This window comes from Oncorhynchus nerka, linkage group LG23 (assembly GCF_034236695.1).
Source record: "Oncorhynchus nerka isolate Pitt River linkage group LG23, Oner_Uvic_2.0, whole genome shotgun sequence".
NCBI lineage: Eukaryota > Metazoa > Chordata > Actinopteri > Salmoniformes > Salmonidae > Oncorhynchus > Oncorhynchus nerka.
This window is the reverse complement of record NC_088418.1, coordinates 7,377,582-7,404,303: the sequence shown is the minus strand read 5'-3', so window position 1 is coordinate 7,404,303 and position 26,722 is coordinate 7,377,582. Positions and strand designations below refer to the sequence as shown.

The 26,722-nt window shown below is 51.7% G+C and overlaps 1 protein-coding gene across 1 annotated transcript in view; it reads left to right on the top strand.

The window, feature by feature from the left end:
• The window catches only part of LOC115122926 (uncharacterized), a 45,221-nt gene that overhangs the window by 14,830 nt on the left and 3,669 nt on the right, over positions 1-26,722 (top strand). The window contains exons 3-6 of the mRNA XM_065008430.1: positions 4,386-4,727; positions 6,422-6,574; positions 6,977-7,116; positions 25,553-25,714. Of these exons, the coding sequence (XP_064864502.1) occupies positions 4,386-4,727; positions 6,422-6,574; positions 6,977-7,116; positions 25,553-25,714 (797 nt within the window). The remainder of the gene's footprint in view (positions 1-4,385; positions 4,728-6,421; positions 6,575-6,976; positions 7,117-25,552; positions 25,715-26,722) is intronic.

The following is a 26,722-nucleotide window of genomic DNA, read 5'->3' as shown; positions in this document are numbered from 1 at the left end:
ACTGCTACTGACAGACCTCATCAGAGGCCTCCTCCTACCACTGCTACTAACAGACCTCATCAGAGCCCTCCCCCTACCAGTGCTACTGACAGACCTCATCAGAGCCCTCCTCCTACCAGTGCTACTGACAGACCTCATCAGAGCCCTCCTCCTACCAGTGCTACTGACAGACCTCATCAGAGGCCTCCTCCTACCACTGCTACTAACAGACCTCATCAGAGCCCTCCTCCTACCACTGCTACTGACAGACCTCATCAGAGCCCTTCTCTAACCACTGCTACTGACAGACCTCATCAGAACCCTCCTCCTACCACGGCTACAGACAGACCTCATCAGAGCACTCCTCCTACCACTGCTACTGACAGACGTCATCAGAGCCCTCCTCCTACCACGGCTACAGACAGACCTCATCAGAGCCCTCCTCCTACCACTGCTACTGACAGACCTCATCAGAGCCCTCCTCCTACCACGGCTACAGACAGACCTCATCAGAGCCCTCCTCCTACCACTGCTACTGACAGACCTCATCAGCGTCAGAACCCTCCTCCTACCACTGCTACTGACAGATCTCATCAGAGCCCTCCTCCTACCACTGCTACTGACAGACCTCATCAGAGCCCTCCCCCTACCAGTGCTACTGACAGACCTCATCAGAGGCCTCCTCCTACCACTGCTACTGACAGACCTCATCAGAGGCCTCCTCCTACCACTGCTACTGACAGATCTCATAAGAGCCCTCCTCCTACCACTGCTACTGACAGACCTCATCAGAGCCCTCCTACCACTGCTACTGACAGACCTCATCAGAGCCCTCCTCCTACCACTGCTACTGACAGACCTCATCAGAGCCCTCCTCCTACCACTGATACTGACAGACCTCATCAGCGTCAGAGCCCTCCTCCTACCACTGCTACTGACAGACCTCATCAGAGCCCTCCTCCTACCACTGCTACTGACAGACCTCATCAGAGCCCTCCTCCTACCACTGCTACTGACAAGCCTCATCAGAGCCCTCCTCCTACCACTGCTACTGACAAGCCTCATCAGAGCCCTCCTCCTACCACTGCTACTGATAGACCTCATCAGAGCCCTCCTCCTACCACTGCTACTGACAGACCTCATCAGAGTCAGAGCCCTCCTCTTACCATTGCTACTGACAGACCTCATTGGAGCACTCCTACCACTGCTACTGACAGACCTCATCAGCGTCAGAGCCCTCCTCCTACCACTGCTAATGACAGACCTCATCGGAATCCTCCTCCTACCAGTGATACTGACAGACCTCATCAGAGCCCTTCTCCTACCACTGCTAATGACAGACCTCATCAGAGCCCTCCTCCTACCACTGCTAATGACAGACCTCATCAGAGCCCTCCTCCTACCACTGCTACTGACAGACCTCATCAGAGCCCTCCTCCTACCACTGCTACTGACAGACCTCATCAGAGCCCTCCTTCTACCACTGCTACTGACAGACCTCATCAGAGCCCTCCTCCTACCACTGCTACTGACAGACCTCATCAGAGCCCTCCTCCTACCACTGCTACTGACAGACCTCATCAGAGCCCTCCTCCTACCACTGCTACTGACAGACCTCATCAGAGCCCTCCTCCTACCACTGGTACTGACAGACCTCATCAGCGTCAGAGCCCTCCTCCTATCACTGCTACTGATAGACCTCATCAGAGCCCTCCTCCTACCACTGCTACTGACAGACCTCATCAGAGTCAGAGCCCTCCTCTTACCATTGCTACTGACAGACCTCATTGGAGCACTCCTACCACTGCTACTGACAGACCTCATCAGCGTCAGAACCCTCCTCCTACCACTGCTAATGACAGACCTCATTGGAGCCGCACTCCTACCACTGCTACTGACAGACCTCATCAGCGTCAGAGCCCTCCTACCACTGCTAATGACAGACCTCATCGGAATCCTCCTCCTACCAGTGCTACTGACAGACCTCATTGGAGCCGCACTCCTACCACTGCTACTGACAGACCTCATCAGAGCCATCCTCCTACCACTGCTACTGACAGACCTCATCAGAGCCCTCCTCCTACCACTGCTACTGACAGACCTCATCAGAGCCCTCCTCCTACCACGGCTACAGACAGACCTCATCAGAGCCCTCCTCCTACCACTGCTACTGACAGACCTCATCAGCGTCAGAACCCTCCTCCTACCACTGCTACTGACAGATCTCATCAGAGCCCTCCTCCTACCACTGCTACTGACAGACCTCATCAGAGCCCTCCCCCTACCAGTGCTACTGACAGACCTCATCAGAGGCCTCCTCCTACCACTGCTACTGACAGACCTCATCAGAGGCCTCCTCCTACCACTGCTACTGACAGATCTCATAAGAGCCCTCCTCCTACCACTGCTACTGACAGACCTCATCAGAGCCCTCCTACCACTGCTACTGACAGACCTCATCAGAGCCCTCCTCCTACCACTGCTACTGACAGACCTCATCAGAGCCCTCCTCCTACCACTGCTACTGACAGACCTCATCAGAGCCCTCCTCCTACCACTGCTACTGACAGACCTCATCAGAGCCCTCCTCCTACCACTGCTACTGACAAGCCTCATCAGAGCCCTCCTCCTACCACTGCTACTGATAGACCTCATCAGAGCCCTCCTCCTACCACTGCTACTGACAGACCTCATCAGAGTCAGAGCCCTCCTCTTACCATTGCTACTGACAGACCTCATTGGAGCACTCCTACCACTGCTACTGACAGACCTCATCAGCGTCAGAGCCCTCCTCCTACCACTGCTAATGACAGACCTCATCAGAGCCCTCCTCCTACCACTGCTAATGACAGACCTCATCAGAGCCCTCCTCCTACCACTGCTACTGACAGACCTCATCAGAGCCCTCCTCCTACCACTGCTACTGACAGACCTCATCAGAGCCCTCCTCCTACCACTGCTACTGACAGAGCTCATCAGAGCCCTCCTCCTTCCACTGCTACTGACAGACCTCATCAGAGCCCTCCTCCTACCACTGCTACTGACAGACCTCATCAGAGCCCTCCTCCTACCACTGCTACTGACAGACCTCATCAGAGCCCTCCTTCTACCACTGCTACTGACAGACCTCATCAGAGCCCTCCTCCTACCACTGCTACTGACAGAGCCCTCATCAGAGCCCAGACCTCCTTCCACTGCTACTGACAGACCTCATCAGAGCCCTCCCCCTACCAGTGCTACTGACAGACCTCATCAGAGGCCTCCTCCTACCACTGCTACTGACAGACCTCATAAGAGCCCTCCTCCTACCACTGCTACTGACAGACCTCATCAGAGCCCTCCTACCACTGCTACTGACAGACCTCATCAGAGCCCTCCTCCTACCACTGCTACTGACAGACCTCATCAGAGCCCTCCTCCTACCACTGCTACTGACAGACCTCATCAGAGCCCTCCTCCTACCACTGCTACTGACAGACCTCATCAGAGCCCTCCTCCTACCACTGCTACTGACAAGCCTCATCAGAGCCCTCCTCCTACCACTGCTACTGATAGACCTCATCAGAGCCCTCCTCCTACCACTGCTACTGACAGACCTCATCAGAGTCAGAGCCCTCCTCTTACCATTGCTACTGACAGACCTCATTCAGAGCACTCCTACCACCACTGACAGACTGATCAGAGACCTCTACCACTGCCAGAGACCCCTCCTCCTACCACTGCTAATGACAGACCTCATCAGAGCCCTCCTCCTACCACTGCTACTGACAGACCTCATCAGAGCCCTCCTCCTACCACTGCTACTGACAGACCTCATCAGAGCCCTCCTCCTACCACTGCTACTGACAGACCTCATCAGAGCCCTCCTTCTACCACTGCTACTGACAGACCTCATCAGAGCCCTCCTCCTACCACTGCTACTGACAGACCTCATCAGAGCCCTCCTCCTTCCACTGCTACTGACAGACCTCATCAGAGCCCTCCTCCTACCACTGCTACTGACAGACCTCATCAGAGCCCTCCTCCTACCACTGCTACTGACAGACCTCATCAGAGCCCTCCTCCTACCACTGCTACTGACAGACCTCATCAGAGCCCTCCTCCTACCACTGCTACTGACAGACCTCATCAGAGCCCTCCTCCTACCACTGCTACTGACAGACCTCATCAGAGCCCTCCTCCTCCTACCACTGCCCTCCTCCTACCACTGACAGACCTCATCAGAGCCCTCCTCCTACCACTGCTACTGACAGACCTCATCATTGCTCAGAGCCCTCCTCCTACCACTGCTACTGACAGACCTCATCGGAGAACCCTCCTCCTACCACTGCTATGACCCTCCTCCTACCACTGCTACTGACAGACCTCATCAGAGCCCTCCTCCTACCACTGCTACTGACAGACAGACCTCATCACTGACAGACCTCATCAGAGCCCTCCTCCTACCACTGCTACTGACAGACCTCATCAGAGCCCTCCTCCTACCACTGCTACTGACAGACCTCATCAGCGTGAGAGCCCTCCTCCTACCACTGCTACTGACAGACCTCATCAGAGCCCTCCTCCTACCACTGCTACTGACAGACCTCATCAGAGCCCTCTTACTACCACTGCTACTGACAGACCTCATCAGCATCAGAACCGCGTGGCCTCACTGCTGTCCAAGCGGAGGCAGAAGAGACATGTGGGGAGACGTGCATGGGGAAACATGGCATTCTCCAAAATGGTGCTGAAGTGGAGGCTGATAGGTGAGAGTTACTATGAGGCTGATAGGTCAGAGTTACTATGAGGCTGATAGGTGAGAGTTACTATGAGGCTGATAGGTGAGGGTTACTATGAGGCTGATAGGTGAGGGTTACTATGAGGCTGATAGGTCAGAGTTACTATGAGGCTGATAGGTGAGAGTTACTATGAGGCTGATAGGCGAGGGTTATTATGAGGCTGATAGTGGAGGGTTACTATGAGGCTGATAGGTGAGGGTTACTATGAGGCTGATAGGCGAGGGTTATTATGAGGATGATAGTGGAGGGTTACTATGAGACAGATAGGTGAGGGTTATTATGAGGATGATAGTGGAGGGTTACTATGAGGCTGATAGGTGAGGGTTACTATGAGACAGATAGGTGAGGGTTATTATGAGGATGATAGTGGAGGGTTACTATGAGGCTGATAGTGGAGTGTTACTATGAGGCTGATAGGTGAGGGTTACTATGAGGCTGATAGGTGAGGGTTACTATGAGGCTGATAGGTGAGGGTTACTATGAGACAGATAGGTGAGGGTTACTATGAGGCTGATAGGTGAGGGTTACTATAAGGCTGATAGTGGAGGGTTACTATGAGGCTGATAGTGGATGGTTACTATGAGGCTGATAGGTTAGGGTTACTATGAGGCTGATAGTGGAGGGTTACTATGAGGCTGATAGGTGAGGGTGACTATGAGGCTGATAGGTTAGGGTTACTATGAGGCTGATAGTGGAGGGTTACTATGAGGCTGATAGGTGAGGGTTACAATGAGGCTGATAGGTGAGGGTTACTATGAGGCTGATAGTGGAGGGTTACTATGAGGCTGATAGGTGAGGGTTACTATGAGGCTGATAGGTGAGGGTTACTATGAGGCTGATAGGTTAGGGTTACTATGAGGCTGATAGTGGAGGGTTACTATAAGGCTGATAGGTGAGGGTTACTATGTGGCTGATAGGTGAGGGTTACTATGAGGCTGATAGTGGAGGGTTACTATGAGGCTGATAGGTGAGGGTTACTATGAGGCTGATAGTGGAGGGTTACTATGAGGCTGATAGGTGAGGGTTACTATGAGACTGATAGGTGAGGGTTACTATGAGGCTGATAGGTGAGGGTTACTATGAGGCTGATAGGTGAGGGTTACTATGAGGCTGATAGGTGAGAGTTACTATGAGGCTGATAGGTGAGGGTTACTATGAGGCTGATAGGTGAGGGTTACTATGAGGCTGATAGTGGAGGGTTACCATGAGGCTGATAGGTGAGGGTTACAATGAGACTGATAGTGGAGGGTTACTATGAGACTGATAGGTGAGGGTTACTATGAGGCTGATAGTGGAGGGTTACTATGAGACTGATAGGTGAGGGTTACTATGAGGCTGATAGTGGAGGGTTACTATGAGACTGATAGGTGAGGGTTACTATGAGGCTGATAGGTTAGGGTTACTATGAGGCTGATAGGTTAGGGTTACTATGAGACTAATTAGGGAGAGAGTGTGTGCTGGCCTTTGTTCATGTCTAGGAGAGGGTTACTATGAGACTGATAAGGGAGAGAGTGTGTGCGTGCCTTTGTTCATGTCTAGGAGAGGGTTACTATGAGACTGATAAGGGAGAGAGTGTGTGCTGGCCTCTGTTCATTTCTAGGAGAGGGTTACTATGAGACTGATAAGGGAGAGAGTGTGTGCTGGCCTCTGCTTATTTCTAGGAGAGGGTTACAGCAGTCAGCTGACCATACAGGACCAGAGACATATCATCAGCCTGGCCTTCAGGATGTGGAGCGAGGTGTCTCCCCTGGAGTTTATAGAGGACACATCCTCTCCCCTGGCGGATGTAGACATCAAACTGGGTTTTGGCACAGGTGGGTCTCGTATTAGCCTGGGCACCAGTCCATTTCTGCTAACATACCTATCCTTACCAGTCCCTGTAATGCAATGACACAAAGTACAAGGACTGGAATGTTCGTAAAAACAGACTGGTACCCAGTCTCGTCTCACATGCCTTGGTTTAGACAATATTATCTGTGTATTTGGGATGAATTGAATGTTATGAACAAATTGCATCAACTCTAGGCTGGTCCCAGACCTGTATATGCTGTCTTGTTGCCAGCTGGTAGGACAGCACAAGCAGATCACGGACCAGGCTTTCATTATGCTATATCTTCCCTGAAAATGGGTATTTAAAAAAAATGTTATATCTTTACATTTAGTAGAGGCAATGACGATAGATAGTGTGTCCTTTTCGTTGTGTTTCAACCATGCAGGGAGACACTTGGGATGCAACCAGAAGTTTGATGGTACTGGACGAGAGTTTGCTCACGCCTGGTTCCTGGGAGACATTCACTTCGATGACGATGAACATTTTACTGCGCCTAACACTGGCAGTGGGATCAGCCTGCTCAAAGTGAGTGTGGGACAGGATGTTTTTGATTCAAACATGATGGTTATCTGTAATATCTGATGGACTTGTGATTTTGTGTTGTACCTGCCTGCCTTCCCTGCGTTCATTTATTAGACAAACTACATTCACGTAAATATTAGAAAACCTCAGGGCTGAGTGAGCACCATCAGGTAGGAGACAGGTAGCCTCGTGGTTAAATGTCAGGGCTGAGTGAGCACCATCAGGTAGGAGACAGGTAGCCTAGTGGTTAAATGTCAGGGCTGAGTGAGCACCATCAGGTAGGAGACAGGTAGCCTAGTGGTTAAATGTCAGGGCTGAGTGAGCACCATCAGGTAGAAGACAGGTAGCCTAGTGGTTAAATGTCAGGGCTGAGTGAGCACCATCAGGTAGGAGACAGGTAGCCTAGTGGTTAAATGTCAGGGCTGAGTGAGCACCATCAGGTAGGAGACAGGTAGCCTAGTGGTTAAATGTCAGGGCTGAGTGAGCACCATCAGGTAGGAGACAGGTAGCCTAGTGGTTAAATGTCAGGGCTGAGTGTGCACCATCAGGTAGGAGACAGGTAGCCTAGTGGTTAAATGTCAGGGCTGAGTGAGCACCATCAGGTAGGAGACAGGTAGCCTAGTGGTTAAATGTCAGGGCTGAGTGAGCACCATCAGGTAGGAGACAGGTAGCCTAGTGGTTAAATGTCAGGGCTGAGTGAGCACCATCAGGTAGGAGACAGGTAGCCTAGTGGTTAAATGTCAGGGCTGAGTGAGCACCATCAGGTAGGAGACAGGTAGCCTAGTGGTTAAATGTCAGGGCTGAGTGAGCACCATCAGGTAGGAGACAGGTAGCCTAGTGGTTAAATGTCAGGGCTGAGTGAGCACCATCAGGTAGAAGACAGGTAGCCTAGTGGTTAAATGTCAGGGCTGAGTGAGCACCATCAGGTAGGAGACAGGTAGCCTAGTGGTTAAATGTCAGGGCTGAGTGAGCACCATCAGGTAGGAGACAGGTAGCCTAGTGGTTAAATGTCAGGGCTGAGTGAGCACCATCAGGTAGGAGACAGGTAGCCTAGTGGTTAAATGTCAGGGCTGAGTGAGCACCATCAGGTAGGAGACAGGTAGCCTAGTGGTTAAATGTCAGGGCTGAGTGAGCACCATCAGGTAGGAGACAGGTAGCCTAGTGGTTAAATGTCAGGGCTGAGTGAGCACCATCAGGTAGGAGACAGGTAGCCTAGTGGTTAAATGTCAGGGCTGAGTGAGCACCATCAGGTAGGAGACAGGTAGCCTAGTGGTTAAATGTCAGGGCTGAGTGAGCACCATCAGGTAGGAGACAGGTAGCCTAGTGGTTAAATGTCAGGGCTAGTGGTTAAATGTCAGCTGAGTGTGCACCATCAGGTAGGAGACAGGTAGCCTAGTGGTTAAATGTCAGGGCTGAGTGAGCACCATCAGGTAGGAGACAGGTAGCCTAGTGGTTAAATGTCAGGGCTGAGTGAGCACCATCAGGTAGGAGACAGGTAGCCTAGTGGTTAAATGTCAGGGCTGAGTGAGCACCATCAGGTAGGAGACAGGTAGCCTAGTGGTTAAATGTCAGGGCTGAGTGAGCACCATCAGGTAGGAGACAGGTAGCCTAGTGGTTAAATGTCAGGGCTGAGTGAGCACCATCAGGTAGGAGACAGGTAGCCTAGTGGTTAAATGTCAGGGCTGAGTGAGCACCATCAGGTAGGAGACAGGTAGCCTAGTGGTTAAATGTCAGGGCTGAGTGAGCACCATCAGGTAGGAGACAGGTAGCCTAGTGGTTAAATGTCAGGGCTGAGTGAGCACCATCAGGTAGGAGACAGGTAGCCTAGTGGTTAAATGTCAGGGCTGAGTGAGCACCATCAGGTAGGAGACAGGTAGCCTAGTGGTTAAATGTCAGGGCTGAGTGAGCACCATCAGGTAGGAGACAGGTAGCCTAGTGGTTAAATGTCAGGGCTGAGTGAGCACCATCAGGTAGGAGACAGGTAGCCTAGTGGTTAAATGTCAGGGCTGAGTGAGCACCATCAGGTAGGAGACAGGTAGCCTAGTGGTTAAATGTCAGGGCTGAGTGAGCACCATCAGGTAGGAGACAGGTAGCCTAGTGGTTAAATGTCAGGGCTGAGTGAGCACCATCAGGTAGGAGACAGGTAGCCTAGTGGTTAAATGTCAGGGCTGAGTGAGCACCATCAGGTAGGAGACAGGTAGCCTAGTGGTTAAATGTCAGGGCTGAGTGAGCACCATCAGGTAGGAGACAGGTAGCCTCGTGGTTAAATGTCAGGGCTGAGTGAGCACCATCAGGTAGGAGACAGGTAGCCTAGTGGTTAAATGTCAGGGCTGAGTGAGCACCATCAGGTAGGAGACAGGTAGCCTAGTGGTTAAATGTCAGGGCTGAGTGAGCACCATCAGGTAGGAGACAGGTAGCCTCGTGGTTAAATGTCAGGGCTGAGTGAGCACCATCAGGTAGGAGACAGGTAGCCTAGTGGTTAAATGTCAGGGCTGAGTGAGCACCATCAGGTAGGAGACAGGTAGCCTCGTGGTTAAATGTCAGGGCTGAGTGAGCACCATCAGGTAGGAGACAGGTAGCCTAGTGGTTAAATGTCAGGGCTGAGTGAGCACCATCAGGTAGGAGACAGGTAGCCTCGTGGTTAAATGTCAGGGCTGAGTGAGCACCATCAGGTAGGAGACAGGTAGCCTCGTGGTTAAATGTCAGGGCTGAGTGAGCACCATCAGGTAGGAGACAGGTAGCCTCGTGGTTAAATGTCAGGGCTGAGTGAGCACCATCAGGTAGGAGACAGGTAGCCTCAGGCTGAGTGGTTAAATGTCAGGGCTGAGTGAGCACCATCAGGTAGGAGACAGGTAGCCTAGTGGTTAAATGTCAGGGCTGAGTGAGCACCATCAGGTAGGAGACAGGTAGCCTCGTGGTTAAATGTCAGGGCTGAGTGAGCACCATCAGGTAGGAGACAGGTAGCCTAGTGGTTAAATGTCAGGGCTGAGTGAGCACCATCAGGTAGGAGACAGGTAGCCTAGTGGTTAAATGTCAGGGCTGAGTGAGCACCATCAGGTAGGAGACAGGTAGCCTAGTGGTTAAATGTCAGGGCTGAGTGAGCACCATCAGGTAGGAGACAGGTAGCCTAGTGGTTAAATGTCAGGGCTGAGTGAGCACCATCAGGTAGGAGACAGGTAGCCTAGTGGTTAAATGTCAGGGCTGAGTGAGCACCATCAGGTAGGAGACAGGTAGCCTAGTGGTTAAATGTCAGGGCTGAGTGAGCACCATCAGGTAGGAGACAGGTAGCCTCGTGGTTAAATGTCAGGGCTGAGTGAGCACCATCAGGTAGGAGACAGGTAGCCTAGTGGTTAAATGTCAGGGCTGAGTGAGCACCATCAGGTAGGAGACAGGTAGCCTAGTGGTTAAATGTCAGGGCTGGCTGAGTGAGCACCATCAGGTAGAAGACAGGTAGCCTAGTGGTTAAATGTCAGGGCTGGCTGAGTGAGCACCATCAGGTAGGAGACAGGTAGCCTAGTGGTTAAATGTCAGGGCTGAGTGAGCACCATCAGGTAGGAGACAGGTAGCCTAGTGGTTAAATGTCAGGGCTGAGTGAGCACCATCAGGTAGAAGACAGGTAGCCTAGTGGTTAAATGTCAGGGCTGAGTGAGCACCATCAGGTAGGAGACAGGTAGCCTAGTGGTTAAATGTCAGGGCTGAGTGAGCACCATCAGGTAGGAGACAGGTAGCCTAGTGGTTAAATGTCAGGGCTGAGTGAGCACCATCAGGTAGGAGACAGGTAGCCTAGTGGTTAAATGTCAGGGCTGAGTGAGCACCATCAGGTAGGAGACAGGTAGCCTAGTGGTTAAATGTCAGGGCTGAGTGAGCACCATCAGGTAGGAGACAGGTAGCCTAGTGGTTAAATGTCAGGGCTGAGTGAGCACCATCAGGTAGAAGACAGGTAGCCTAGTGGTTAAATGTCAGGGCTGAGTGAGCACCATCAGGTAGGAGACAGGTAGCCTAGTGGTTAAATGTCAGGGCTGAGTGAGCACCATCAGGTAGGAGACAGGTAGCCTAGTGGTTAAATGTCAGGGCTGAGTGAGCACCATCAGGTAGAAGACAGGTAGCCTAGTGGTTAAATGTCAGGGCTGAGTGAGCACCATCAGGTAGAAGACAGGTAGCCTAGTGGTTAAATGTCAGGGCTGAGTGAGCACCATCAGGTAGGAGACAGGTAGCCTCGTGGTTAAATGTCAGGGCTGAGTGAGCACCATCAGGTAGGAGACAGGTAGCCTAGTGGTTAAATGTCAGGGCTGAGTGAGCACCATCAGGTAGGAGACAGGTAGCCTAGTGGTTAAATGTCAGGGCTGAGTGAGCACCATCAGGTAGGAGACAGGTAGCCTCGTGGTTAAATGTCAGGGCTGAGTGAGCACCATCAGGTAGGAGACAGGTAGCCTAGTGGTTAAATGTCAGGGCTGAGTGAGCACCATCAGGTAGAAGACAGGTAGCCTAGTGGTTAAATGTCAGGGCTGAGTGAGCACCATCAGGTAGGAGACAGTTAAATGTAGAGCACCATCAGGTAGGAGACAGGTAGCCTAGTGGTTAAATGTCAGGGCTGAGTGAGCACCATCAGGTAGGAGACAGGTAGCCTAGTGGTTAAATGTCAGGGCTGAGTGAGCACCATCAGGTAGGAGACAGGTAGCCTAGTGGTTAAATGTCAGGGCTGAGTGAGCACCATCAGGTAGGAGACAGGTAGCCTAGTGGTTAAATGTCAGGGCTGAGTGAGCACCATCAGGTAGGAGACAGGTAGCCTAGTGGTTAAATGTCAGGGCTGAGTGAGCACCATCAGGTAGGAGACAGGTAGCCTAGTGGTTAAATGTCAGGGCTGAGTGAGCACCATCAGGTAGGAGACAGGTAGCCTCGTGGTTAAATGTCAGGGCTGAGTGAGCACCATCAGGTAGGAGACAGGTAGCCTAGTGGTTAAATGTCAGGGCTGAGTGAGCACCATCAGGTAGGAGACAGGTAGCCTAGTGGTTAAATGTCAGGGCTGAGTGAGCACCATCAGGTAGGAGACAGGTAGCCTAGTGGTTAAATGTCAGGGCTGAGTGAGCACCATCAGGTAGGAGACAGGTAGCCTAGTGGTTAAATGTCAGGGCTGAGTGAGCACCATCAGGTAGGAGACAGGTAGCCTAGTGGTTAAATGTCAGGGCTGAGTGAGCACCATCAGGTAGGAGACAGGTAGCCTAGTGGTTAAATGTCAGGGCTGAGTGAGCACCATCAGGTAGGAGACAGGTAGCCTAGTGGTTAAATGTCAGGGCTGAGTGAGCACCATCAGGTAGGAGACAGGTAGCCTAGTGGTTAAATGTCAGGGCTGAGTGAGCACCATCAGGTAGGAGACAGGTAGCCTAGTGGTTAAATGTCAGGGCTGAGTGAGCACCATCAGGTAGGAGACAGGTAGCCTAGTGGTTAAATGTCAGGGCTGAGTGAGCACCATCAGGTAGGAGACAGGTAATGTCAGGGCTGAGTGAGCACCATCAGGTAGGAGACAGGTAGCCTAGTGGTTAAATGTCAGGGCTGAGTGAGCACCATCAGGTAGGAGACAGGTAGCCTAGTGGTTAAATGTCAGGGCTGAGTGAGCACCCATCAGGTTAAATGTCAGAGACAGGTAGACCTAGTGGTTAAATGTCAGGGCTGAGTGAGCACCATCAGGTAGGAGACAGGTAGCCTAGTGGTTAAATGTCAGGGCTGAGTGAGCACCATCAGGTAGGAGACAGGTAGCCTAGTGGTTAAATGTCAGGGCTGAGTGAGCACCATCAGGTAGGAGACAGGTAGCCTAGTGGTTAAATGTCAGGGCTGAGTGAGCACCATCAGGTAGGAGACAGGTAGCCTAGTGGTTAAATGTCAGGGCTGAGTGAGCACCATCAGGTAGGAGACAGGTAGCCTAGTGGTTAAATGTCAGGGCTGAGTGAGCACCATCAGGTAGGAGACAGGTAGCCTAGTGGTTAAATGTCAGGGCTGAGTGAGCACCATCAGGTAGGAGACAGGTAGCCTAGTGGTTAAATGTCAGGGCTGAGTGAGCACCATCAGGTAGGAGACAGGTAGCCCTCAGGTGGTTGGTTAAATGTCAGGGCTGAGTGAGCACCATCAGGTAGGAGACAGGTAGCCTAGTGGTTAAATGTCAGGGCTGAGTGAGCACCATCAGGTAGGAGACAGGTAGCCTAGTGGTTAAATGTCAGGGCTGAGTGAGCACCATCAGGTAGGAGACAGGTAGCCTAGTGGTTAAATGTCAGGGCTGAGTGAGCACCATCAGGTAGGAGACAGGTAGCCTAGTGGTTAAATGTCAGGGCTGAGTGAGCACCATCAGGTAGGAGACAGGTAGCCTAGTGGTTAAATGTCAGGGCTGAGTGAGCACCATCAGGTAGGAGACAGGTAGCCTAGTGGTTAAATGTCAGGGCTGAGTGAGCACCATCAGGTAGGAGACAGGTAGCCTAGTGGTTAAATGTCAGGGCTGAGTGAGCACCATCAGGTAGGAGACAGGTAGCCTAGTGGTTAAATGTCAGGGCTGAGTGAGCACCATCAGGTAGGAGACAGGTAGCCTAGTGGTTAAATGTCAGGGCTGAGTGAGCACCATCAGGTAGGAGACAGGTAGCCTAGTGGTTAAATGTCAGGGCTGAGTGAGCACCATCAGGTAGGAGACAGGTAGCCTAGTGGTTAAATGTCAGGGCTGAGTGAGCACCATCAGGTAGGAGACAGGTAGCCTAGTGGTTAAATGTCAGGGCTGAGTGAGCACCATCAGGTAGGAGACAGGTAGCCTAGTGGTTAAATGTCAGGGCTGAGTGAGCACCATCAGGTAGGAGACAGGTAGCCTAGTGGTTAAATGTCAGGGCTGAGTGAGCACCATCAGGTAGGAGACAGGTAGCCTAGTGGTTAAATGTCAGGGCTGAGTGAGCACCATCAGGTAGGAGACAGGTAGCCTAGAGACAGTGGTTAAATGTCAGGGCTGAGTGAGCACCATCAGGTAGGAGACAGGTAGCCTAGTGGTTAAATGTCAGGGCTGAGTGAGCACCATCAGGTAGGAGACAGGTAGCCTCGTGGTTAAATGTCAGGGCTGAGTGAGCACCATCAGGTAGGAGACAGGTAGCCTAGTGGTTAAATGTCAGGGCTGAGTGAGCACCATCAGGTAGGAGACAGGTAGCCTAGTGGTTAAATGTCAGGGCTGAGTGAGCACCATCAGGTAGGAGACAGGTAGCCTAGTGGTTAAATGTCAGGGCTGAGTGAGCACCATCAGGTAGGAGACAGGTAGCCTAGTGGTTAAATGTCAGGGCTGAGTGAGCACCATCAGGTAGGAGACAGGTAGCCTAGTGGTTAAATGTCAGGGCTGAGTGAGCACCATCAGGTAGGAGACAGGTAGCCTAGTGGTTAAATGTCAGGGCTGAGTGAGCACCATCAGGTAGGAGACAGGTAGCCTAGTGGTTAAATGTCAGGGCTGAGTGAGCACCATCAGGTAGGAGACAGGTAGCCTAGTGGTTAAATGTCAGGGCTGAGTGAGCACCATCAGGTAGGAGACAGGTAGCCTAGTGGTTAAATGTCAGGGCTGAGTGAGCACCATCAGGTAGGAGACAGGTAGCCTAGTGGTTAAATGTCAGGGCTGAGTGAGCACCATCAGGTAGAAGACAGGTAGCCTAGTGGTTAAATGTCAGGGCTGAGTGAGCACCATCAGGTAGGAGACAGGTAGCCTAGTGGTTAAATGTCAGGGCTGAGTGAGCACCATCAGGTAGGAGACAGGTAGCCTAGTGGTTAAATGTCAGGGCTGAGTGAGCACCATCAGGTAGGAGACAGGTAGCCTAGTGGTTAAATGTCAGGGCTGAGTGAGCACCATCAGGTAGGAGACAGGTAGCCTAGTGGTTAAATGTCAGGGCTGAGTGAGCACCATCAGGTAGGAGACAGGTAGCCTAGTGGTTAAATGTCAGGGCTGAGTGAGCACCATCAGGTAGGAGACAGGTAGCCTGAGCACCATCAGTGGTTAAATGTCAGGGCTGAGTGAGCACCATCAGGTAGGAGACAGGTAGCCTAGTGGTTAAATGTCAGGGCTGAGTGAGCACCATCAGGTAGAAGACAGGTAGCCTAGTGGTTAAATGTCAGGGCTGAGTGAGCACCATCAGGTAGAAGACAGGTAGCCTAGTGGTTAAATGTCAGGGCTGAGTGAGCACCATCAGGTAGGAGACAGGTAGCCTCGTGGTTAAATGTCAGGGCTGAGTGAGCACCATCAGGTAGGAGACAGGTAGCCTAGTGGTTAAATGTCAGGGCTGAGTGAGCACCATCAGGTAGGAGACAGGTAGCCTAGTGGTTAAATGTCAGGGCTGAGTGAGCACCATCAGGTAGGAGACAGGTAGCCTCGTGGTTAAATGTCAGGGCTGAGTGAGCACCATCAGGTAGGAGACAGGTAGCCTAGTGGTTAAATGTCAGGGCTGAGTGAGCACCATCAGGTAGGAGACAGGTAGCCTAGTGGTTAAATGTCAGGGCTGAGTGAGCACCATCAGGTAGGAGACAGGTAGCCTAGTGGTTAAATGTCAGGGCTGAGTGAGCACCATCAGGTAGGAGACAGGTAGCCTCGTGGTTAAATGTCAGGGCTGAGTGAGCACCATCAGGTAGGAGACAGGTAGCCTAGTGGTTAAATGTCAGGGCTGAGTGAGCACCATCAGGTAGGAGACAGGTAGCCTAGTGGTTAAATGTCAGGGCTGAGTGAGCACCATCAGGTAGGAGACAGGTAGCCTAGTGGTTAAATGTCAGGGCTGAGTGAGCACCATCAGGTAGGAGACAGGTAGCCTAGTGGTTAAATGTCAGGGCTGAGTGAGCACCATCAGGTAGAAGACAGGTAGCCTAGTGGTTAAATGTCAGGGCTGAGTGAGCACCATCAGGTAGGAGACAGGTAGCCTCGTGGTTAAATGTCAGGGCTGAGTGAGCACCATCAGGTAGGAGACAGGTAGCCTAGTGGTTAAATGTCAGGGCTGAGTGAGCACCATCAGGTAGGAGACAGGTAGCCTAGTGGTTAAATGTCAGGGCTGAGTGAGCACCATCAGGTAGGAGACAGGTAGCCTAGTGGTTAAATGTCAGGGCTGAGTGAGCACCATCAGGTAGGAGACAGGTAGCCTAGTGGTTAAATGTCAGGGCTGAGTGAGCACCATCAGGTAGAAGACAGGTAGCCTAGTGGTTAAATGTCAGGGCTGAGTGAGCACCATCAGGTAGGAGACAGGTAGCCTAGTGGTTAAATGTCAGGGCTGAGTGAGCACCATCAGGTAGAGACAGGTAGCCTAGTGGTTAAATGTCAGGGCTGAGTGAGCACCATCAGGTAGGAGACAGGTAGCCTAGTGGTTAAATGTCAGGGCTGAGTGAGCACCATCAGGTAGGAGACAGGTAGCCTAGTGGTTAAATGTCAGGGCTGAGTGAGCACCATCAGGTAGGAGACAGGTAGCCTAGTGGTTAAATGTCAGGGCTGAGTGAGCACCATCAGGTAGGAGACAGGTAGCCTAGTGGTTAAATGTCAGGGCTGAGTGAGCACCATCAGGTAGGAGACAGGTAGCCTAGTGGTTAAATGTCAGGGCTGAGTGAGCACCATCAGGTCAGGTAGAAGACAGGTAGCCTAGTGGTTAAATGTCAGGGCTGAGTGAGCACCATCAGGTAGGAGACAGGTAGCCTAGTGGTTAAATGTCAGGGCTGAGTGAGCACCATCAGGTAGGAGACAGGTAGCCTAGTGGTTAAATGTCAGGGCTGAGTGAGCACCATCAGGTAGGAGACAGGTAGCCTAGTGGTTAAATGTCAGGGCTGAGTGAGCACCATCAGGTAGGAGACAGGTAGCCTAGTGGTTAAATGTCAGGGCTGAGTGAGCACCATCAGGTAGGAGACAGGTAGCCTAGTGGTTAAATGTCAGGGCTGAGTGAGCACCATCAGGTAGGAGACAGGTAGCCTAGTGGTTAAATGTCAGGGCTGAGTGAGCACCATCAGGTAGGAGACAGGTAGCCTAGTGGTTAAATGTCAGGGCTGAGTGAGCACCATCAGGTAGGAGACAGGTAGCCTAGTGGTTAAATGTCAGGGCTGAGTGAGCACCATCAGGTAGGAGACAGGTAGCCTAGTGGTTAAATGTCAGGGCTGAGTGAGCACCATCAGGTAGGAGACAGGTAGCCTAGTGGTTAAATGTCAGGGCTGAGTGAGCACCATCAGGTAGGAGACAGGTAGCCTCGTGGTTAAATGTCAGGGCTGAGTGAGCACCATCAGGTAGGAGACAGGTAGCCTAGTGGTTAAATGTCAGGGCTGAGTGAGCACCATCAGGTAGGAGACAGGTAGCCTAGTGGTTAAATGTCAGGGCTGGCTGAGTGAGCACCATCAGGCTAGGAGACAGACAGGTAGCCTAGTGGTTAAATGTCAGGGCTGAGTGAGCACCATCAGGTAGGAGACAGGTAGCCTAGTGGTTAAATGTCAGGGCTGAGTGAGCACCATCAGGTAGGAGACAGGTAGCCTAGTGGTTAAATGTCAGGGCTGAGTGAGCACCATCAGGTAGGAGACAGGTAGCCTAGTGGTTAAATGTCAGGGCTGAGTGAGCACCATCAGGTAGGAGACAGGTAGCCTAGTGGTTAAATGTCAGGGCTGAGTGAGCACCATCAGGTAGGAGACAGGTAGCCTAGTGGTTAAATGTCAGGGCTGAGTGAGCACCATCAGGTAGGAGACAGGTAGCCTAGTGGTTAAATGTCAGGGCTGAGTGAGCACCATCAGGTAGGAGACAGGTAGCCTAGTGGTTAAATGTCAGGGCTGAGTGAGCACCATCAGGTAGGAGACAGGTAGCCTAGTGGTTAAATGTCAGGGCTGAGTGAGCACCATCAGGTAGGAGACAGGTAGCCTAGTGGTTAAATGTCAGGGCTGAGTGAGCACCATCAGGTAGGAGACAGGTAGCCTAGTGGTTAAATGTCAGGGCTGAGTGAGCACCATCAGGTAGGAGACAGGTAGCCTAGTGGTTAAATGTCAGGGCTGAGTGAGCACCATCAGGTAGGAGACAGGTAGCCTAGTGGTTAAATGTCAGGGCTGAGTGAGCACCATCAGGTAGGAGACAGGTAGCCTAGTGGTTAAATGTCAGGGCTGAGTGAGCACCATCAGGTAGGAGACAGGTAGCCTAGTGGTTAAATGTCAGGGCTGAGTGAGCACCATCAGGTAGGAGACAGGTAGCCTAGTGGTTAAATGTCAGGGCTGAGTGAGCACCATCAGGTAGGAGACAGGTAGCCTAGTGGTTAAATGTCAGGGCTGAGTGAGCACCATCAGGTAGAGACAGGTAGCCTAGTGGTTAAATGTCAGGGCTGAGTGAGCACCATCAGGTAGGAGACAGGTAGCCTAGTGGTTAAATGTCAGGGCTGAGTGAGCACCATCAGGTAGGAGACAGGTAGCCTAGTGGTTAAATGTCAGGGCTGAGTGAGCACCATCAGGTAGGAGACAGGTAGCCTAGTGGTTAAATGTCAGGGCTGAGTGAGCACCATCAGGTAGGAGACAGGTAGCCTAGTGGTTAAATGTCAGGGCTGAGTGAGCACCATCAGGTAGGAGACAGGTAGCCTAGTGGTTAAATGTCAGGGCTGAGTGAGCACCATCAGGTAGGAGACAGGTAGCCTAGTGGTTAAATGTCAGGGCTGAGTGAGCACCATCAGGTAGGAGACAGGTAGCCTAGTGGTTAAATGTCAGGGCTGAGTGAGCACCATCAGGTAGGAGACAGGTAGCCTAGTGGTTAAATGTCAGGGCTGAGTGAGCACCATCAGGTAGAAGACAGGTAGCCTAGTGGTTAAATGTCAGGGCTGAGTGAGCACCATCAGGTAGGAGACAGGTAGCCTAGTGGTTAAATGTCAGGGCTGAGTGAGCACCATCAGGTAGGAGACAGGTAGCCTAGTGGTTAAATGTCAGGGCTGAGTGAGCACCATCAGGTAGGAGACAGGTAGCCTAGTGGTTAAATGTCAGGGCTGAGTGAGCACCATCAGGTAGGAGACAGGTAGCCTAGTGGTTAAATGTCAGGGCTGAGTGAGCACCATCAGGTAGGAGACAGGTAGCCTAGTGGTTAAATGTCAGGGCTGAGTGAGCACCATCAGGTAGGAGACAGGTAGCCTAGTGGTTAAATGTCAGGGCTGAGTGAGCACCATCAGGTAGGAGACAGGTAGCCTAGTGGTTAAATGTCAGGGCTGAGTGAGCACCATCAGGTAGGAGACAGGTAGCCTAGTGGTTAAATGTCAGGGCTGAGTGAGCACCATCAGGTAGGAGACAGGTAGCCTAGTGGTTAAATGTCAGGGCTGAGTGAGCACCATCAGGTAGGAGACAGGTAGCCTAGTGGTTAAATGTCAGGGCTGAGTGAGCACCATCAGGTAGGAGACAGGTAGCCTAGTGGTTAAATGTCAGGGCTGAGTGAGCACCATCAGGTAGGAGACAGGTAGCCTAGTGGTTAAATGTCAGGGCTGAGTGAGCACCATCAGGTAGGAGACAGGTAGCCTAGTGGTTAAATGTCAGGGCTGAGTGAGCACCATCAGGTAGGAGACAGGTAGCCTAGTGGTTAAATGTCAGGGCTGAGTGAGCACCATCAGGTAGAGAGACAGGTAGCCTAGTGGTTAAATGTCAGGGCTGAGTGAGCACCATCAGGTAGGAGACATAGTCAGTGGTTAAATGTCAGTGAGCACCATCAGGTAGGAGACAGGTAGCCTAGTGGTTAAATGTCAGGGCTGAGTGAGCACCATCAGGTAGGAGACAGGTAGCCTAGTGGTTAAATGTCAGGGCTGAGTGAGCACCATCAGGTAGAAGACAGGTAGCCTAGTGGTTAAATGTCAGGGCTGAGTGAGCACCATCAGGTAGGAGACAGGTAGCCTAGTGGTTAAATGTCAGGGCTGAGTGAGCACCATCAGGTAGGAGACAGGTAGCCTAGTGGTTAAATGTCAGGGCTGAGTGAGCACCATCAGGTAGGAGACAGGTAGCCTAGTGGTTAAATGTCAGGGCTGAGTGAGCACCATCAGGTAGGAGACAGGTAGCCTAGTGGTTAAATGTCAGGGCTGAGTGAGCACCATCAGGTAGAGACAGGTAGCCTAGTGGTTAAATGTCAGGGCTGAGTGAGCACCATCAGGTAGGAGACAGGTAGCCTAGTGGTTAAATGTCAGGGCTGAGTGAGCACCATCAGGTAGAAGACAGGTAGCCTAGTGGTTAAATGTCAGGGCTGAGTGAGCACCATCAGGTAGGAGACAGGTAGCCTAGTGGTTAAATGTCAGGGCTGAGTGAGCACCATCAGGTAGGAGACAGGTAGCCTAGTGGTTAAATGTCAGGGCTGAGTGAGCACCATCAGGTAGGAGACAGGTAGCCTAGTGGTTAAATGTCAGGGCTGAGTGAGCACCATCAGGTAGGAGACAGGTAGCCTAGTGGTTAAATGTCAGGGGCTGAGTGAGCACCATCAGGTAGGAGACAGGTAGCCTAGTGGTTAAATGTCAGGGCTGAGTGAGCACCATCAGGTAGAAGACAGGTAGCCTAGTGGTTAAATGTCAGGGCTGAGTGAGCACCATCAGGTAGGAGACAGGTAGCCTCGTGGTTAAATGTCAGGGCTGAGTGAGCACCATCAGGTAGGAGACAGGTAGCCTCGTGGTTAAATGTCAGGGCTGAGTGAGCACCATCAGGTAGGAGACAGGTAGCCTAGTGGTTAAATGTCAGGGCTGAGTGAGCACCATCAGGTAGGAGACAGGTAGCCTCGTGGTTAAATGTCAGGGCTGAGTGAGCACCATCAGGTAGGAGACAGGTAGCCTAGTGGTTAAATGTCAGGGCTGAGTGAGCACCATCAGGTAGGAGACAGGTAGCCTAGTGGTTAAATGTCAGGGCTGAGTGAGCACCATCAGGTAGGAGACAGGTAGCCTAGTGGTTAAATGTCAGGGCTGAGTGAGCACCATCAGGTAGAAGACAGGTAGCCTAGTGGTTAAATGTCAGGGCTGAGTGAGCACCATCAGGTAGGAGACAGGTAGCCTCGTGGTTAAATGTCAGGGCTGAGTGAGCACCATCAGGTAGGAGACAGGTAGCCTAGTGGTTAAATGTCAGGGCTGAGTGAGCACCATCAGGTAGGAGACAGGTAGCCTAGTGGTTAAATGTCAGGGCTGAGTGAGCACCATCAGGTAGGAGACAGGTAGCCTAGTGGTTAAATGTCAGGGCTGAGTGAGCACCATCAGGTAGAAGACAGGTAGCCTAGTGGTTAAATGTCAGGGCTGAGTGAGCACCATCAGGTAGGAGACAGGTAGCCTAGTGGTTAAATGTCAGGGCTGAGTGAGCACCATCAGGTAGGAGACAGGTAGCCTAGTGGTTAAATGTCAGGGCTGAGTGAGCACCATCAGGTAGAAGACAGGTAGCCTAGTGGTTAAATGTCAGGGCTGAGTGAGCACCATCAGGTAGGAGACAGGTAGCCTAGTGGTTAAATGTCAGGGCTGAGTGAGCACCATCAGGTAGGAGACAGGTAGCCTAGTGGTTAAATGTCAGGGCTGAGTGAGCACCATCAGGTAGGAGACAGGTAGCCTAGTGGTTAAATGTCAGGGCTGAGTGAGCACCATCAGGTAGAGACAGGTAGCCTCGTGGTTAAATGTCAGGGCTGAGTGAGCACCATCAGGTAGGAGACAGGTAGCCTAGTGGTTAAATGTCAGGGCTGAGTGAGCACCATCAGGTAGAAGACAGGTAGCCTAGTGGTTAAATGTCAGGGCTGAGTGAGCACCATCAGGTAGGAGACAGGTAGCCTCGTGGTTAAATGTCAGGGCTGAGTGAGCACCATCAGGTAGGAGACAGGTAGCCTAGTGGTTAAATGTCAGGGCTGAGTGAGCACCATCAGGTAGGAGACAGGTAGCCTAGTGGTTAAATGTCAGGGCTGGCTGAGTGAGCACCATCAGGTAGGAGACAGGTAGCCTCGTGGTTAAATGTCAGGGCTGAGTGAGCACCATCAGGTAGGAGACAGGTAGCCTAGTGGTTAAATGTCAGGGCTGAGTGAGCACCATCAGGTAGGAGACAGGTAGCCTAGTGGTTAAATGTCAGGGCTGAGTGAGCACCATCAGGTAGGAGACAGGTAGCCTAGTGGTTAAATGTCAGGGCTGAGTGAGCACCATCAGGTAGAAGACAGGTAGCCTAGTGGTTAAATGTCAGGGCTGAGTGAGCACCATCAGGTAGGAGACAGGTAGCCCTAGTGGTTAAATGTCAGGGCTGAGTGAGCACCATCAGGTAGGAGACAGGTAGCCTAGTGGTTAAATGTCAGGGCTGAGTGAGCACCATCAGGTAGGAGACAGGTAGCCTAGTGGTTAAATGTCAGGGCTGAGTGAGCACCATCAGGTAGGAGACAGGTAGCCTAGTGGTTAAATGTCAGGGCTGAGTGAGCACCATCAGGTAGGAGACAGGTAGCCTAGTGGTTAAATGTCAGGGCTGAGTGAGCACCATCAGGTAGGAGACAGGTAGCCTCGTGGTTAAATGTCAGGGCTGAGTGAGCACCATCAGGTAGAAGACAGGTAGCCTAGTGGTTAAATGTCAGGGCTGAGTGAGCACCATCAGGTAGAGACAGGTAGCCTCGTGGTTAAATGTCAGGGCTGAGTGAGCACCATCAGGTAGGAGACAGGTAGCCTAGTGGTTAAATGTCAGGGCTGAGTGAGCACCATCAGGTAGGAGACAGGTAGCCTAGTGGTTAAATGTCAGGGCTGAGTGAGCACCATCAGGTAGGAGACAGGTAGCCTCGTGGTTAAATGTCAGGGCTGAGTGAGCACCATCAGGTAGGAGACAGGTAGCCTAGTGGTTAAATGTCAGGGCTGAGTGAGCACCATCAGGTAGGAGACAGGTAGCCTAGTGGTTAAATGTCAGGGCTGAGTGAGCACCATCAGGTAGGAGACAGGTAGCCTAGTGGTTAAATGTCAGGGCTGAGTGAGCACCATCAGGTAGAAGACAGGTAGCCTAGTGGTTAAATGTCAGGGCTGAGTGAGCACCATCAGGTAGGAGACAGGTAGCCTCGTGGTTAAATGTCAGGGCTGAGTGAGCACCATCAGGTAGGAGACAGGTAGCCTAGTGGTTAAATGTCAGGGCTGAGTGAGCACCATCAGGTAGGAGACAGGTAGCCTAGTGGTTAAATGTCAGGGCTGAGTGAGCACCATCAGGTAGGAGACAGGTAGCCTAGTGGTTAAATGTCAGGGCTGAGTGAGCACCATCAGGTAGGAGACAGGTAGCCTAGTGGTTAAATGTCAGGGCTGAGTGAGCACCATCAGGTAGGAGACAGGTAGCCTAGTGGTTAAATGTCAGGGCTGAGTGAGCACCATCAGGTAGGAGACAGGTAGCCTCGTGGTTAAATGTCAGGGCTGAGTGAGCACCATCAGGTAGAAGACAGGTAGCCTAGTGGTTAAATGTCAGGGCTGAGTGAGCACCATCAGGTAGAAGACAGGTAGCCTCGTGGTTAAATGTCAGGGCTGAGTGAGCACCATCAGGTAGGAGACAGGTAGCCTCGTGGTTAAATGTCAGGGCTGAGTGAGCACCATCAGGTAGGAGACAGGTAGCCTAGTGGTTAAATGTCAGGGCTGAGTGAGCACCATCAGGTAGGAGACAGGTAGCCTCGTGGTTAAATGTCAGGGCTGAGTGAGCACCATCAGGTAGGAGACAGGTAGCCTCGTGGTTAAATGTCAGGGCTGAGTGAGCACCATCAGGTAGGAGACAGGTAGCCTAGTGGTTAAATGTCAGGGCTGAGTGAGCACCATCAGGTAGGAGACAGGTAGCCTAGTGGTTAAATGTCAGGGCTGAGTGAGCACCATCAGGTAGGAGACAGGTAGCCTCGTGGTTAAATGTCAGGGCTGAGTGAGCACCATCAGGTAGAAGACAGGTAGCCTAGTGGTTAAATGTCAGGGCTGAGTGAGCACCATCAGGTAGGAGACAGGTAGCCTAGTGGTTAAATGTCAGGGCTGAGTGAGCACCATCAGGTAGGAGACAGGTAGCCTCGTGGTTAAATGTCAGGGCTGAGTGAGCACTATCAGGTAGAAGACAGGTAGCCTAGTGGTTAAATGTCAGGGCTGAGTGAGCACCATCAGGTAGGAGACAGGTAGCCTAGTGGTTAAATGTCAGGGCTGAGTGAGCACCATCAGGTAGGAGACAGGTAGCCTCGTGGTTAAATGTCAGGGCTGAGTGAGCACCATCAGGTAGGAGACAGGTAGCCTCGTGGTTAAATGTCAGGGCTGAGTGAGCACCATCAGGTAGAAGACAGGTAGCCTAGTGGTTAAATGTCAGGGCTGAGTGAGCACCATCAGGTAGGAGACAGGTAGCCTCGTGGTTAAATGTCAGGGCTGAGTGAGCACTATCAGGTAGAAGACAGGTAGCCTAGTGGTTAAATGTCAGGGCTGAGTGAGCACCATCAGGTAGGAGACAGGTAGCCTAGTGGTTAAATGTCAGGGCTGAGTGAGCACTATCAGGTAGAAGACAGGTAGCCTAGTGGTTAAATGTCAGGGCTGAGTGAGCACCATCAGGTAGGAGACAGGTAGCCTCGTGGTTAAATGTCAGGGCTGAGTGAGCACTATCAGGTAGAAGACAGGTAGCCTAGTGGTTAAATGTCAGGGCTGAGTGAGCACCATCAGGTAGGAGACAGGTAGCCTAGTGGTTAAATGTCAGGGCTGAGTGAGCACTATCAGGTAGAAGACAGGTAGCCTAGTGGTTAAATGTCAGGGCTGAGTGAGCACCATCAGGTAGGAGACAGGTAGCCTCGTGGTTAAATGTCAGGGCTGAGTGAGCACTATCAGGTAGAAGACAGGTAGCCTAGTGGTTAAATGTCAAAGTGAGCACCATCAGGTCAGTGGTTAAATGCTGAGTGAGCACTATCAGGTAGAAGACAGGTAGCCTAGTGGTTAAATGTCAGGGCTGAGTGAGCACCATCAGGTAGGAGACAGGTAGCCTAGTGGTTAAATGTCAGGGCTGAGTGAGCACTATCAGGTAGAAGACAGGTAGCCTAGTGGTTAAATGTCAGGGCTGAGTGAGCACCATCAGGTAGGAGACAGGTAGCCTAGTGGTTAAATGTCAGGGCTGAGTGAGCACTATCAGGTAGGAGACAGGTAGCCTAGTGGTTAAATGTCAGGGCTGAGTGAGCAATATCAGGTAGGAGACAGGTAGCCTAGTGGTTAAATGTCAGGGCTGAGTGAGCAATATCAGGTAGGAGACAGGTAGCCTAGTGGTTAAGTGTCAGGGCTGAGTGAGCACTATCAGGTAGGAGACAGGTAGCCTAGTGGTTAAATGTCAGGGCTGAGTGAGCACTATCAGGTAGCCTAGTGGTTGGGCCAGTAACTGAAAAGTTAATAGTTTGAGTCCCCAAGTCGACGAGGTGAAAAATCTGTCAGTGTGCCCTTAAGCAAGGTAAACCCTAATTGCACCTGTAATTTAGTCAAATGTAATTACCCCTGAATACTACCGTTGTTTTCCCACCCGTCAGGTGGCAGTGCATGAGATAGGCCACGTCCTGGGCCTGCCTCACATCTACAGGACTGGCTCCATTATCCAACCCAGTTACCTGCCCCAGGAATCAGGCTTCGAGATCAACTGGATGGACAGGAAGTCCATACAGCACCTCTATGGTAGGACAGATCCACTGTATGTGAGAGTTGTGGAAACAGTACCACCTAGTGAAAGAAATAGGAATATACTACCTGCTTACCTACCTACACCTGTCTACCTACCTACACCTGTCTACCTACCTACACCTGTCTACCTACCTACCTACACCTGTCTACCTACCTACCTACCTACACCTGTCTACCTACCTACCTACCTACCTACACCTGTACCTACCTACCTACTACACCCTACCTACCTACACCTGTCTACCTACCTACCTACCTACCCACTACACCTGTCTACCTACACTACCTACCACCTGTCTACCCTACCTACCTACACCTGTCTACCTACCTACCTACCACCTGTCTACCTACCTACCCACCTACCTACACCTGTCTACCTACCTACCTGTACACCTACCTACCTACCTACCTACACCCTACCTACCTACCTACCTACCTACCACCTACCTACCTACCTACCTACACCTGTCTACCTACCTACCTACCTACACCTGTCTACCTACCTACCTACCTACCTACCTACCTACACCTGTCTACCTACCTACCTACCTACCTACACCTACCTACCTACCTACACCTGTCTACCTACCTACATACCTACACCTGTCTACCTACCTACCTACCTACCTACCTACACCTGTACCTACCTACCTACCTACCTGTCTACCTACCTACACCTGTCTTCCTACCTACCTACCTACCTACCTACCTACCTACACCTGTCTACCTACCTACCTACCTACCTACACCTGTCTACCTACCTACACCTGTCTACCTACCTACCTACCTACCTACACCTGTCTACCTACCTACCTACCTACACCTGTCTACCTACCTACACCTGTCTACACCACCTACCTACCTACCTACCACCTGTCTACACCTACCTACCTACCTACCTACCACCTGTCTACCTACCTACCTACCTACCTACCTACACCTGTCTCTACCTACCTACCTACCTACCTACCTACCTGTCTACACCTGTCTACCTACCTACCTACACCTGTCTACCTACCTAC